Source organism: Pelodiscus sinensis, chromosome 2 (assembly GCF_049634645.1).
Source record: "Pelodiscus sinensis isolate JC-2024 chromosome 2, ASM4963464v1, whole genome shotgun sequence".
NCBI classification, from domain to species: Eukaryota; Metazoa; Chordata; order Testudines; family Trionychidae; genus Pelodiscus; species Pelodiscus sinensis.
Window position 1 is genome coordinate 172,165,308 of NC_134712.1, and position 15,173 is coordinate 172,180,480.

A 15,173-nucleotide genomic window follows, 5' to 3' on the forward strand; every position below is an offset into this window, starting at 1 on the left:
GAGTTGGGAACAACGTCACTGTGTATTCACACAATTGCACGAATGGAAATTGTATTGAAATTAGACTCACTGTAACATAGCTATTTCTCTGTTCCTTGCAATGGTTGTGTCATCAGTTCTAAAGTAGACCTCCTCAATGAGTTCATGATATGGTTCTTCCAAAACAAGGACGGGAACAGAGGGAGGAAATTTAAGATTTGGATATTGGCTTTTGCTGACTGTATAGTACTTTATGGCTAGGCATTGTTTCACTCCTTAGCTGTATGTAAGTGTGTGGAGTGCTGATTCCTATCACATTGTGTGACCTTGTCTCTCCCAGTTTGAATAGCATTAGCCCCTCAGAAGTTAAAAGATCAAGTGTCAAGAGCACTGGGTCAGAAGGAAGTGCCTCACTTAACTGTTCCATACTCACTGTGGACTTCAAATGTTTTAAAACCACCTGGACCGAGGTGGTACAGCAGAACCGGGAGAAATGGAAAGCAAAAGCAACCAAAGGTAATAGACAAGCTTCGTAATGAAAGACTGAAAGCTCTTTTACCTCCTCCCCCTCAGGCTTTTCCCCATCCCCTTAGCTCTGAAGTGAGCTCTGACTTTTCAAACCATCTGCCTCTAGGGGCTAGTAACATTCACCACACTTTGTGCCAAGAAGACCATGTAACTCAACTGAAGGCTTTACACCTTTTTATATACTGCTAATGGATGTTGGGAAGAGTGTATGAGTGGGGGGAGGACAAGAGCATAGACAAGAAAGAAAATGGAAAGGGAAGACAATGGACTTTGGATTAGGCCCCACATGAAAAGAAGGGTCTGACATTTTGACAGCTTGTGAAATCTCCTCAGAGCTGGATTCCTGTTGCTCAAAGTCTTAATTAACTGAGACAATATATTTTATATTTTCTGACTTATTTTTATTTTAATACCCGTTTTTCTCTTGTATACTAGTAGCATTGTACAGTACTTATGATACGTGGGCCACAGGACTTAATGCCTGAATGATTCCCATTCACTAGATCTCAGAACTAATCATGCACCCAGCATATACCCAGTAACCAGCAAACACCCAGATCAAACTTTACCTTGCAGTAGGGTGAGATACTTTTCTCTGTGGCAGGGAGTGTGACTATTTCTTCTTTGTGCTGGGAATTATACAAGTACAATGAGCCCTCAATCTGGACTGTGATCTTTATAAGATATATTTATACCCATTATTAATAATAATCTCTTAGAAGTGAGGAAAGGAGATGGGTGAAAGTTCTTTAACCAAACTGATTTGGATTTGTCTTGAGGCATAGTGGAAGACTTGGCTCAATTTTTATATTAACTCAAACAGATTGCTCATCCTTGATTACAAACCCTCTTAGGAAGGCAAAAGAGGACAAGTTTATTAACCAAATGCAATTTTCCTTGAAGTTAGAACATACCTTACAAAGTATCAACCCCTTTTATGCTTCTTCTGCCAACAAAAAATAAAGTCAGTTTATTTGCCAATTGATTTCAGCTAGCTCTTATTTTTTTAACATGGTGTTTACTTGTTTCATCTGTTCTTTTGGATCAAAAGATCTGATGAAAACAAATGAACGTTTACCAAATGACTATAGTCATTAACATGGCCAGATGGTTTTTGGTATATGAATCTTGAAGGTATGTGGCCAATCGATTCCGCTTTAATATGTAACAGTTATTCACAAGGCTTTCATATAGCATATGCTGTTTGATTGACCACTCCAAGATTATGGTAAGTGGTCAATGGTCGCACTTTTCTGTGGAGAGTATGGAGGTCTGGAGTGGAGGTTGGGGTGAAGACAGGATCTTAGGATGGGGGATTGGGATTTAGGAGAGGGTGTGAGGTCTGAGATGAAGTTTGGGTAAAGGAGGGGGTCAAGACCTGGGGCAGAGGTTTGGGGTGTAGGGTCCAGGAAGGAGTCTGAGTGCAGGAGAAGATCCTGAACTGGGGGAGGGGTATAGGATGGGGTGCAGGGTCTGGGAGGGAGTTATGACCTGGTCCGGAGGTGCTTACCTAGCAGCTCCTACTCAGCAGCCCAGCAGGACTGTCAGGCAGGCTCCCTGTCTGTCGCAGCCCCAGGTCACTTAAAGCAGCTGGCTACTCCATGTGCTTCTCTGCACTGGGAAAGAGGGGGCTTTGTATTCTACCCCCTCACCCAGCACATTTGTGGGCTGGAGCCAAAGGCTTAGTGGGCTGGATCTGGACTGTGGTCCGGATCTTGCCAACCCCTGATCTAAATCCTATATGCAAGGGAAACCACGAGGGAACGTATAATACCTATTTTACATATTGCCTACAAACAAATTCATAAGTCAGACTCTAATGGGTCCTGAGTATTTAACTTTGTTTTCTACCCATTTGTAGCGAGTGCTTTGAAGAAGGATTTTTAATGAAACGGGCATAAGAAGTCACCTGATTCAAATGGATATATGCACCATTAGTTAGGTTCTGGTTTGCCTTTTCTTGTCTGTTTTTAAATCTTCATACATTTCTGGATATGTTCAGTAACAACCTCATTGATACAAAACTTTTTGTTCTATAGACCTTTAGAAACTCAGGACTTGTCAGTGGATTGGCTGAGCAATGGGGTATAGGATTGGGATTTAGTAGACCCGGGTTGTATTCCTGGTGCTACCACAGACCTGGTTTGTGACCCTGGACGTATCATTTCACCTCACCTCTGTGTGCCTCTGTTTCCTACCACTTTTGTGTTTTATTTATTTATCTTATCAGCTCTTTGGATGGAGACCATTGCTCAGTATATTTATAGAGTGCCCAGCACAATGGAACTTCACTCTCTGTTAGGAAGACATAATTACACTGAAAATACATAATAATAACAATAAATAAATAAATAAATTACAAGTTGCACCGCCAAAATCTGGGACTCTCTGGTCCAGCAACATCTGTGGTGTGATAAGGACCACAGATGTTGCTGGCTAGAGTGTCCCAGCAGCTGGGAATGATGCCCACTGGGAGCCCAGCAGAAGGAGGACTGGCAGGTCAGCTGCAGTGAGGTCAGTGCCAGGCAGCTGTTAACGGCTGGGAAGCCCTGGGCCAAGCCAGCTGCAGAGGGGCTGGGGCAGCTGGGAAGCCCTGGGCTGTTGAAGGGGTGGCAGTGGCTGAAAAGCCCCAGGCTGGACCAGCTGTGAAGAGGAAGGCAGTGGCAAGGAAGCCCCAGGCCCAATCAGCTGCAGGGGAGCCCGGTCAGGCCAGCTGCAGAGGGGCTAGTACTGGGAAGGTGCAGCTGGGAGCCCTGACCTCATGGGAAGGTGAAACCTCAGAGTGGGGGGAAGGGTGAGGATGGTAGGTAGCCAGGGGCAGAGCCCACAGTGGGGCTGATGGCTAGCAGGGGAGATTTGACCTCTCCTAGTCTGGTAAACTCTCTGGTTCCGGACCACTCAGGCTCCAAGGGTGCCGGACCAGAGAGGTCCAACCTGTAATAGGAATGCAGTCACAATCGGGGTGTAGCACATAACAGCTATTTATTAGTGCACCGCAACATTACACAGCAATTTAGGACCAAAAGCAAAGATGAAATCTCCACAATTATTATTAGAGGCAATGCTTTATCCTGTTTCTGTAGAATAGCTTAGTATCTTTTGTGAGGGTATTATCAATAGAAATCTAGTGTGGTGTTTTTATCATGAGTATGCTCTTTTTTGGAAAATGTCTTGGATTATGTAGGCAAAATAAGTGGGTTTGTTGCTCAGCTCCTCCTACTTAAAAGATCGTTATTAAATTGTTATAAATTAAGAACCAGAATAAACATCTACCCCAAGGTATTAAAAGCACTGTACAGAGCAAACATGTTGTAACACTAATTCTAATAATAGGCAAATTTCTAGCAGTATCATGATAAAATCTCTATATGGATGAATGTTTCCTTGAGTTGTTGTTTTTTTTTTGTTTTGTTTTGTTTTTGAGATTCATCTATCGCCCATGATTAGGAATGCAAAATGTTAGCACATTTTTCAGAGAGTCGCGATATCTGGGAAGCCTTCATTGTATCATTGATCCTAAGGCATAATATCAATGTGCATACTGAGCCATCTATGGAAACTAGATTATTGCAGAAATGATTAATAAAGTGTGGGAGGCTCATATCTAATTTAATTATATTTTCATGTGATCCATAATTTATTAATTTAAAAATTAATTAACTTTTGTCAGCTGCTGGCAAGGAAATACAGATTGATGCTTCTTATAAAATGACATTTTCCCCCTTCTGTTTTGTTCCTCTTTTTGGTAGATTTTCTGGAGAAAATTGCTCTGATTCAGTTGTCAAAAGAATTTTGGTTACATATGAGAAGATGTTTAATAAACACTTCACAATTCTTATTCCTTTGCTTAGGGCCTGATCCTGCAGGCTACAGAGTGCCATCTGCAGAGATGCAGAGAATTTTCAACTCCCTCTGATTCCAGTTGCATTTGAATTTTGTGTTCAAGCACTTTGTAGGCCAAGGCTGGGTATGGTACAGCCTGGGGGCTGAATGCAGCCCGCCAAGCCTTTCAGTCCAGCCCATGGCCCACCCCACTGGACCCACAGGCAGGAGCAGCCCAAGGGCTCAGAGCAGCTTCATCTGCCTCTCTGTGTTGTGGGTGGGGGGAAAGGAGGGTAGGGAGAAGCTTTGTGCACTGCAAACCCCTTCCACCCAAACTCTCTCAGACCCTACAGCCTCTCCTGCACCCCTATCCCCATCCCTATTTCCCTTCTTCACCCAACTTTTATACCAGACCCTGACACCGCCTCCGTAGGAAACTGCGGCCCTTGGCCACTGACCAAAATCTTAGAGTGGCCCCCCATCAAAAATTATTGCTCACCCCTGTTGTAGGTGTTGTTCAGCAGCCCAACTAGTTCTAAGTATTTGCTGTCTCAGCAGAACCCAAAGTTCAGATTGCTGCACATGAAAACAGGCTACTTTTAAAAGGAGAAGTTATAGCTCTTAAATAACCTTTTTTACACATACAATTTGAATTGCTATTATTACTCAGGGCTTCCCGTACTTCCATTATTTTAAAACTCATAAACAAGTCCTTGTGGCCAAAACAAGTGGCCCAATAATAGAGGTACCCTATTTTTCTCACAGGCATCCTCTCCTCCCTGAGGAAGAAAAGACCAGTAGGGGAGATGGCTGACTTAGTGGGAAGCAGAGATGGGAAGGGCTTGCTGAATTACAGTCATGTTTCTGATGTGATCATCTCTAGTGGCAGATTTAGGGGAGAAGGGATAAAGTGGCTAAATGTACCTGCCTTTCACTTTGATCAACTATTTGCTTTCTGAGTTGTAGTGTTTCTATGCAAATTCCACCTTTGAGGCAGCTGCAGGTCTCTGGTACACATGAAGACTTGTGTATCATGATATTTTTGTGAAGCACTTTAGGATTATTCAGGATTGAAGGACACTTCATGTCAAATATCAGTAGACAGAGCATGAGACCATAAGGAAAGGAAGGAAAACTTGGGTAAGAGTGAGAGGAAATAGGAAGCCATCAGAGAGAGAAACTGAAATCAAAGAGGCATGCTACACTGTTCAAAGGGCCTCATTTTCCCCAATGAGGCTGGTTTTGGATATAGCATGAGACAAATTGAATTTGATTGATTTTCACATGCTTATGCCATGAGTGAACCTAGGCCCTTCCCTTCACTTTACATGGAGGTTGAACTTTATTCCCTTAATTTGCTTTTTAAAATACATAGGTGTAAAAAAATTGAGTATTGCGATTACAGTAGTGGTGGGTTTTCAAAAGTGACAACAAATATTGACTTCCATGGGAATACTTGCAGGCCAATGCTGAGCGCTTTGAAGATCCCACCCTAAATACTTTGTTGTTTTATGTTTTTTCCACATTTATCTAAGTTAACATTTGAGAGCACATGGATGACATTGGATTAAAAGTGTGCATAGTATCACTCTGGCAAATCTGCTGATGGTCTTGATTTTTTTTTTTTCACTTCGTGTTGATTCTTTCTTTGCTGAGGATGCAGAAGAAAAAGCTAAGAAAGAAGCCGAGGAAAATGCGCATCAGGGAACAGATGAAAAGAGAACAGAAGAAAAAGAAGAGAAAAAGGCAGCTGAGGATATCACAACAGCCAAGTCAGAAAACAACAAAGAACCAAATCCTGGGGAAAGTAAGAGCACAGATTCCAGCAAGAGTCATGTAAATGGGACTCGGCAAAGTGGTGCGAACAAACTTGAAGCCTCTCAAGGGAAAAAACTGTCTAGAGCAGACAAGGGAACCGAGTCTCACCAAGCGACAGGAGAGCAGAAACAGCGTGTCCAAAATGGTAAGTCCTTTCATTGGTTCATTTAAGGGGTGAATCTGATTCCAATATCTCATTGAGATATTGGAGAGTGGAGCAGTTCCATGCAGACTACTCCAGTTTAGCAGCTGAAGTAGCCTCCTGTGCCCTAGATTGCTCCCTTCACAGGTGGGAAGTTTTCTTGCAACTCCGTGGAGCAGGACTCTATAAGGTCCTTCATCATCGATTATCTGGCCACTGCCCTGTATGCTCTAGCTAAGTGGTACACAACTAAGGATCCAGGGTACATTGGGGAGCCATGAACAGATTTCAGGGGGACAGCCAAGAAGGTTCAGCATTCAGGGCTGCCAATGGGGGAAGGGATAGAGAGGCAAAGGGGACAGTTGCCCAGGGCCCTGCAATTTAAAAAGGTCTGGGGGTCTGGGATGTCACTTCCATGGCAACAGCAGCAGCCAGAGTCCCAGGCCCCTTAAATTGCATCTTACAAGAATTGTCCTCATATTATTGGGAGTTTCTGAAAGCAATGGAGATGGGGAACATGATTTTCGGAAGTACTGGAGAAAGATGATTTTTTCAGATTCTACTTCTACATTGCTCAAACAAGTAATGCCTTCCTATTTATTAGTACAGTGTTCAGCAGATGCTGTTAAAATATTTTTGGTATCTAATGTAGTAGTTAATTGTGTCATATTAAGGCTGGCCTGACAACTGGGGTGTCTCCTCATGTCCAGGTATGTCACAGCAGTTCTGTTTCCTTCTGATACCCCCTGCCAAAGGCTGTTTGGTCCTCCAGTCGTCCACATCTTCCTGTAGGTTGACCTCTTGGTCATGTCACCATTTAAGACTAGTCCTTCTAAGTTAACAAGAAATCCAGCAAATCAATGTCCAAGACCTGTGCCTCAGCTCTTCAGTTTCAACTCTGGGCCACGTGGTTCTCAGGGCTCTTTGGCATCCTTGTCCCGTCTTTTGGCCTTATACCACTAGTCTAGTGGCTAGTTGGGGAACCAGGGGCCTCCCAGTACACCAGGTTCCAGGCCACAGACCATATAACTAGCAGCCAGTGTCTGCTTGATCCAGTTGTTTGCTGCTGCTTCTTTAGGCAAATACTGAGCCCCAGAAAAAACCTGGGAGGAAGAAGTTTTTGGTCAAAGTGAAGGCTGAAAAAGAGTGTTCCTAGTGCTGCTAGCAAAAGAAGGTGTTTCCTGTTATTTGATTCTTTCTGCATTCAAAGAGATAGGATTTTTTACATTCCTTGTATTTAAACAAAATTATACCAAAGAAATAACTAACTATCACCAATTTACATTCCTGGCTGGAACATCTCCAGGGCCCTAAGTTTGGATGCTGCTCAAGTCGGAAAGTGGAAACAGTATTTTGCCACTTCAGGTATAATCAACTGAGGTTACACCTTTTGGATCTCTTTGGGTGGCCTGGGAATTGATAGGATGCTGATCCACTGTTATTCTTTTGTGGAGGGGAAGTAAGGCCTGTTTCACTCATTTGTTCATGCCTCACTGGCCAGATAGGCAGACATCTCTGGTCATTGCTGTTTGGGCAGTGGAGCTACTCAAGTCCTGGTAAGGTCTGTCTCTTTTTAAATATAGTTTGACAACAGACAATCTGGTTCCAAGATGAAAAGGAAGAGTTGGTCTGGGTAGTTTTTCCACATTCTCCATTTTGTGATTAAAGTACTTGTACCTGATAATTGTCAATGAAAATTGAGGATGGTCCGAGTGCATATTCATAAAGTATGAATGTACTTCAAGGACCTAAATGCTGTTTTCATTCTATGTCACTTAAGCCCTTGCTTTCTTGGGGTGTTAGAGAGAGTCTAGAATTAAAGCTACCTAGGGGACCTCGCCACTCACTGTTATGCATCATCCAGAAAAAAAAAAAAAAACAGATGTAGAAGTAGAGGTGGCTAGTAACTGAAAGTCAAATAAAATGTAATGGATAGTTTGGGATTCTTTAAAGAAGTGCCTTTAGACAGGGATTTGCCTGGGAGGATGTCACATATAAACAGTGTTCTGTGGCCATTCTCAAAACTACTGCCATTTAAAAGTGCACATTTCAGAAGTCTTGATTTTGGAACAAGGACAATGCTACCTTTTATGGTGAGACACTTCTGTAATTGCCAGAAGAAGTTATGCATAAAGATTCACATTTGTACTTCCTTTCTGTACATAGAGAGCTACTAACAATTATTTAAAATACACAAGATATTTGTGAGGTTTGAGTTTTTTGTTAGACTTGTGTAAATCTTGTCTGGTGCTTTATCATGATAGTATGTTAATCTGTATGTACTACTTACCATGAAGACAAAATCTTTTTCAGGCAAACACTTTAATATTGTGTGTAGCTGCATATGGTCCCTAACCCCATTAAATTAAAGTTGCTTATGTTTCACTTCTTATTTCTAGGTGAATTAAAGGATGATAAGTCAGACAAGAAAGATCAGACTAATATGGGAAAAGATTCAAAGAAAACAGAGGGTAAGGATCTAATTTCTATCACATTTTTTTCCAGAAATGTATGCAATTTAGTGCATTTTAGAGAGCCAATAGTTTGTACTAAAATTATAGCATAACAAATCCAGGGGAAAATACCCTGCAATGTTTGACAAAACATCTTTGGGACATCTTCAGATAAAATAATCTCTTTTCCAGATAGTGTCTAGTAGTACTTAATTGGTATGTTGGTATACCATGTTCCTTACACATGAATTCACAAAATTTTTGTAAGAAAAATCCTGGATAATTTACAGTTCTTAAAAGAGAATGTGGTTACATTGAACTCCATATTTCTTACTTTAATTTAACTGAATATTGCTCTGAGTTACATCACTGTAAATGCAGAATAACTCCATTGACTTCAGAATTTGAAAAATGTAGCTTATAGTTTATAATCATATCCTGCATTATGGCAATTTAGATATAAGATATTCCTGGTATAGCTGATTATGTGGGAAATCCCTAGAATAGTGGAATCCTAAGTGAGATACAGTAGTCATAGGTGACTTTGTGCTATTTCCTTCCCCATCCAGTGTAGGGTATATTAAGGACATCCTAGAGAAGGGATATGGATGGAATACTGATGCGTTCCAATGGGCCACAGCTATGAAACAGCCTATTGGGAGTCACTGCAACTGAAACAATTTAGAGCACCTAAAGGCTGCTCTAAATTATGCTGAAAGTCAAATGAGTTTTCCCAGGAATCAGGAAAGCATAACAGTAAATATAAGCCATCTTTGCTTCTATCTCTTTCCTCAGGTGTGCCAGTAGGAGTTGTGTTATAGCTGGGGATTGGGATCTATTGCTATGGGAATGATTTAATAAACATTAATTAACATTTGTAAATGGATACATAACTTCTTGTTACCTTTTGCTTATCTCAATATGTCTCGAAATCCACTGAGAAAATGTAGTTTTCACCTTTATCGAGACAAGTAGTGAGTTTTGACCCTATTGTGACTACTACAGCATTGAGAATGACAATAATGACATCTTCTAATTCATTAAAATAAAATGTCTTCCTTTGATTGGATATATGTGAATTAATTATTTGAGAAGCACATTGTTCTGATAATTTTATAATTAAAAAAGGAAAGGTGACTAACACTATAAAGATTGTAACACAATTGACACAGAAACATATATTAATTCTACCCATAATAATATGAATTCTATAAAATGGTCTTTTTTAGAAAAAATGTCTGTCAGGACATTTATTTTGCTAGAAAGCCATTTTCAGTCCTGAAATAAATATCAATCAGCAAAAAACCCTTGGTCAAATAATGAAAAAACTGAAAGTTAGCTATATTAATGAATACACAAGTCCGGTTCAATTCACTTCTCTTTGCAAAGCCATGCTCTTAATTTATCATGAATATTCAGATGACCACTCTGTGGTCATGAAAGTATTTGTAAATCCCAAAATCGTCATGAATATATTCTTCACTTTTCATTATTTACTATTTGTTATTCACTGTTGAGAGTATAAGCATTTGCTACTCTCTCTGTTAAAAAGCGTCAGACATTCATTTAGGAAGCAGAACCAGTACCAGATGATCTGTCATATAGTAAAAAAATCAAATGAAATATTTCAAGAGTAATTCAGAGGCTTAATATTATTCATTCAGATACTTCAGACAGCTCTTAGCTCATTGGCAAGAAAAAATTGTGAGTGATTTGAAAACCAAAGAAAAGATGTGTATATAACACTCTCTTGTTTTGACAAATACTGTCAGATCTATCTGTTACTTGCTGTGGAACAAAGCATTTTACTAACAGAATCTAGAAAAAAGCAATACTAGTTTGAGACACATATTTACGTGTAGAATAATGAAATATTTACATAGACAACCGCAGGTTAGCTGAAGGGAAAGAGAGAGAGGCTACGTCTACACCATAACAGAAAATTAACTTAAGCTACGCAACTCCAGCTACATGAATAATGTACCTGAAGTCAACTTACTGAAGGGTCTACATGACAGGTGGTGGGGAGAAGGGGGGTGATCAATGGGAAAAATTCCCTTACTCTGCTCATATGGGGAAGAGTAACACGGTTGATGGGAGAGCAATCTGCAGTCGATTTTGTGGGTCTTATCTAAACTCACTAAATCAGTCACCAGTAGATTGATCTCAAAGTTTGGATCTGGGCCACAATGTAGATGTGAGACTGTGAGCCAGAGACTGTCAGGAGATACAGTCACACATGTAATAAAGTTAGGGTGATGATATTTCCCAAAGGGAAAACAGAACATTGGCCCAAGAGAACTCCCTCCTCCCCAGTGGGCCCATCCTAAGGTGCTCACCCCTGCCCTGTTTTCCACCCCGTCCTCCGTGGGAGGTTGGGGTCCCTGCTCATCTGATCCCTGCCTATCCTCTGTATGAGGCTGTCACTGGTCACTCAAACTCTGCTTGCTATTTGGAGCTTTGCCTCCACCCTTGCGTGGGGCTGGCTTTGCCACTTATCCTTCTCCCCACCCCCCCGCACGTTCCTCTGCATCATACCCTTGTTTGTTGACAAAAGTGGGCATTTGTCCTGTTTGCACTTTCCAGTTGACCAAGTTGGCAAGAGCAAATGGGATAAATGCTCACTTTTCCCTCAAAAAAGTCAGGATGGCCAGGACAATGCTTAAGGAATGACCCCGCCAAAAGATGAAGTACGGTCATCCTAAACAGAGTATAAGACCCTGATCCTGCAAAAGCTTACCTATGTGTGATTTTATTCACTATCTGTAGTCCCACTGAATGAGCTCACAATGTGTAAAGTTAAGCTTGTGAAGAGCAGAGACTAAGTCACTCATGGCACGTCTACACAGCAGGGCTAAAGTCAAATTAAGGTACGCAACTTGAGCTACATCAAATGCAAAGCTGAAGTAAAAATAGCTTAATTTGGCTTTTGGTGCTGTCTACACAGCAGGAAGTCGAAGGGAGAACACTCTTCTATTGACTTCCTTCACTCCTTGTGGAATGAGGGTTACCAGGAGTTGGAGTAAGAAGTCCTCCAGCTCAACATTATTTCAAAATAAAGGCTTGTAGTGTAGATGCGCATTATGTTATTTTGGAATAACGTCAGTTATTCTGAAATAACACTGCTGTGTAGACATAGCCTCACAGAATAAGATATTTACACAGAGAGAGTCTCTGAAACTTAACATAATCTTCTCCTTCTCCATAAAATAGAAGCTTTGCAGTAGCTCAATAGGAACCAACTATTTAAAAGGTCCACATTACGTAATATATAAACGGTTGTACCTATGCATCAAAGGCCAGATCCTGAAGCATTTAGTCAGGGATAATTCCAGCTGAGTTTCTCCTGAATAAGAAGCTGATAATGTGATTGAGGAGCATAATTTACAAGCAGAAGTTAAGTATTTCTGTTATCTTCATTACTGTGGTGTCTGAGTGCCTTGCAATCTTTAATGTACCACATGACAACATCCTGAGAAGTAGGGAAGTATTATCCCTATATTTTAGAAGAGGAACAGACACACACAGAAATCTGTGGTGGTGCAGCAATGCAAACCCCTCTCTCCCATTCCTAAAATACCACCCTATACAATGGATAATCCTACCACTCTCTTAACCCTCTTAAGCTTATTGTGATTCATTTAAGTAAGTGATTTACTGTAGTTCCTGACTGGTGACTGTCCGGGTTTTTGAGTGGGGCATTCCATTCAGTAATGCAAGGGTGGGCAATAATTTTAGACAGGGGCCTCTTCACTAATTTTTGAAGTGACTGTGGGTCACCCCGTGGGTGTGGCCTCAGGTGGAAGGGGTGGAGCCAAGACACTTCCATGCTCCCCTGCCCACAGACTCTGATTAGTCTGGAGGTGAGAGAACACATGGAGTCTTTGCCCCTGCCCTCTGCCTAGAGAGATCTGGCAGCTGTTCTGAACAGCTGGCAGTTCCCCCAACACATCCATGCCCCTAGCAGCAGGAGGAGACTTCGTGCGCTCCCCCCATCCCCAGGTCAATCAGGGCCTGGAGGTGGGGGGAACATGGGAAGTCTCTCACTCTCTTCTCCCGCCCTGCAAGGTGCACCCGGTGCTTAGAGTGAAAGCGTTGTGCGCCCCTTGAAAGATGGGAAGAGACTTCATGCACTCCCTGCCTCCACCCTGCAAGGGGTGCACGACACTTTCACTATAAGCCACATGGTTCTTGCAGGGTGGGAGAAGCACACAAAGTCTCTCGCTCCCTGCCTCTGCCCTGCAAGTAGCGTGTGGCACTTTGAGTGGACTGGTCCACTTTGTTCACTCTCCCTGCTCCCGGGCCCTGGGACATTTTGCTCACTTCTCCTGCTCCCAGGCCCTGAGTGGCCTGGGGGCAGAGGAGGAGGAGGGCGTCCATGGGCCAGATCCACCCGCTTGGTGGGCTGGATCTGGCCCACAAAGGCCCCTTTGCCCACCCCTTCAGTAACATCTAACTTATCTTCAGGACTGCGAATGGCAGGAGAGAGTCTGTGTAGAACAGAATTAACAGTAACATTACCAGCATGTATAGCTTGTCAAATGGTCCCATTTATGCAGAGTATTATTAGAGAACGTTGAAAAGCCTGTTTTTTACCCATTGAATAATTGCTTTTCTGAGGATGCAAAAGAAACAGCACAACTGCAGACAGTGAGCAGGGTAGAGGATCCGTGTTAGTGGTTTCCACTAATGTACATGGAGTCTGCATTATTAGTTTCATTGTTACTGGAATTTGTTGCTCTTGGGATTGGAGCACAGTTTGTTCTATGGTTTCTATTAAACTAGGAACAACAGAAAATTAGAAGGATTTTATTATGCATCTAATCACAGGCATCAGCGCTGAGATATATCTGCATTCTTGGCTGGAAGAACTGCCACTAAGAAAGAGGAAAACATGCCAAGGATAAGTGTTTAATAAGCAATGCTCCCATCTAGTGGTTAAATTGTAACCCAACATACTAATAGGTAGAGATTTCAAAAATATCACATCGCTCCTATTTAAAATGTTGTCCTAAAATATAGAGAGAATATGGATATGTTTTATTGTTTTATGAGACACATTTATACTCTGGTATGAACCAGACCTTAAAAAATTCAGGATGTTATTAGTTTTCTGACATGAGCAGACTAATGTTATTAACATAGCCTGTTCAGTTATGTCTATATTGTACTTGCAAACACCTACTTGCTGTCATTTGCTTGTGATTGTATTTGGCATTTGCTCAAATATACCTAGTCACTAAATATACTGTAGTTATGGGCCAAGGTTTTGTATGTTGTTATGTTCAAGGATTCTTCAAGATGGGTTAAAATACCTGTGATGGCTGATTAGTTGGTGTGATTACTTGAATGTATGATGTAATATATCTTTTAATGGCAATAGTTTCACGTTTCTTTATGGCATTTTGCTGCTTGTGTTAACAGATGTCCTTTCCTGGTGTCACTCTGTACAGTGCAGTTTTTATTAAAACATGTCACTGAATCATAAGGTCCATCTATCTTTGCAGCCTCTTACTGCAGTGAGCACTGGCAAGATTTTCAGTGTTGCTGTACAGAGTTTATGTCTCTCCAGCCAAAACCCAACAATAGATGTGAGCTGCTGTAGTAAGAAATCTTTATCATGTGGCAAAGTCCCCCTCACTTGTTGTCAATGGGATCACTCAAGTGAGTAAATGAGCAAGATTTGTCCTTACTTCTTAGGAGTGTGGCAATGGTACTGAGAGTACATTTGAGCCCATGTATAGGTGCCCAAAGCTCCAAAAGTGAGGTTGATTTCTTCCATATTGACAGAACCATAATTCTATTCACATTTCAGAAAAGTTCATGAGCAGATATGATAGCTATCTTCTTTCCTTTGATCCTCACAGTTTCTATGCTACACTGGATATATCACAATCCAACTTCAAAGGAAAATTAGCATCTGTTGGTCAAGATTTGTGGAGTGCAATTTCCTTCCTTCCTTCCTTACCAATCACAGGCTAATAATTGGGGCTCATTATGCTAGACTCTATGGGTATGTTACAAAAAGACAGTCCCTAATCCAAAAAGCTCCATTTTGCTATCCAAAGACACCTTTGCTTGTTACTGCACAGATGGTTAATTGCTGTCCAAATATCCAATAATAGTTCACTAGCTGGATAACTATGCACATAAATTAGCACTGTTGTCATACTCCCATCTCCTCTTTTCTTTCTTTCTTTCTTTCTTTCTTTCTTTCTTTCTTTCTTTCTTTCTTTCTTTCTTTCTTTCTTTCTTTCTTTCTTTCTTTCTTTCTTTCTTTCTTTCTTTCTTTCTTTCTTTCTTTCTTTCTTTCTTTCTTTCTTTCTTTCTTTCTTTCTTTCTTCAGTGTCCGAGGAAGTAAGTTGTAGCTTACTGTACTCCTTGTTGTTTATCCACATAAAGTTATTTTTCCCCAGTTCATGCTGGAACTT

The 15,173-nt window shown here is 41.3% G+C and overlaps 1 protein-coding gene across 11 annotated transcripts in view; it reads left to right on the forward strand.

Moving 5' to 3' along the window:
* Positions 1-15,173, forward strand: part of PDE1C (phosphodiesterase 1C) — a 442,200-nt gene that overhangs the window by 383,767 nt on the left and 43,260 nt on the right. For all 11 annotated transcript variants that reach the window (XM_075921776.1, XM_006124030.3, XM_075921778.1 and 8 more), the window contains 3 exons: positions 320-495; positions 5,993-6,292; positions 8,689-8,760. In XM_075921776.1, the coding sequence (XP_075777891.1) occupies positions 320-495; positions 5,993-6,292; positions 8,689-8,760 (548 nt within the window). The remainder of the gene's footprint in view (positions 1-319; positions 496-5,992; positions 6,293-8,688; positions 8,761-15,173) is intronic.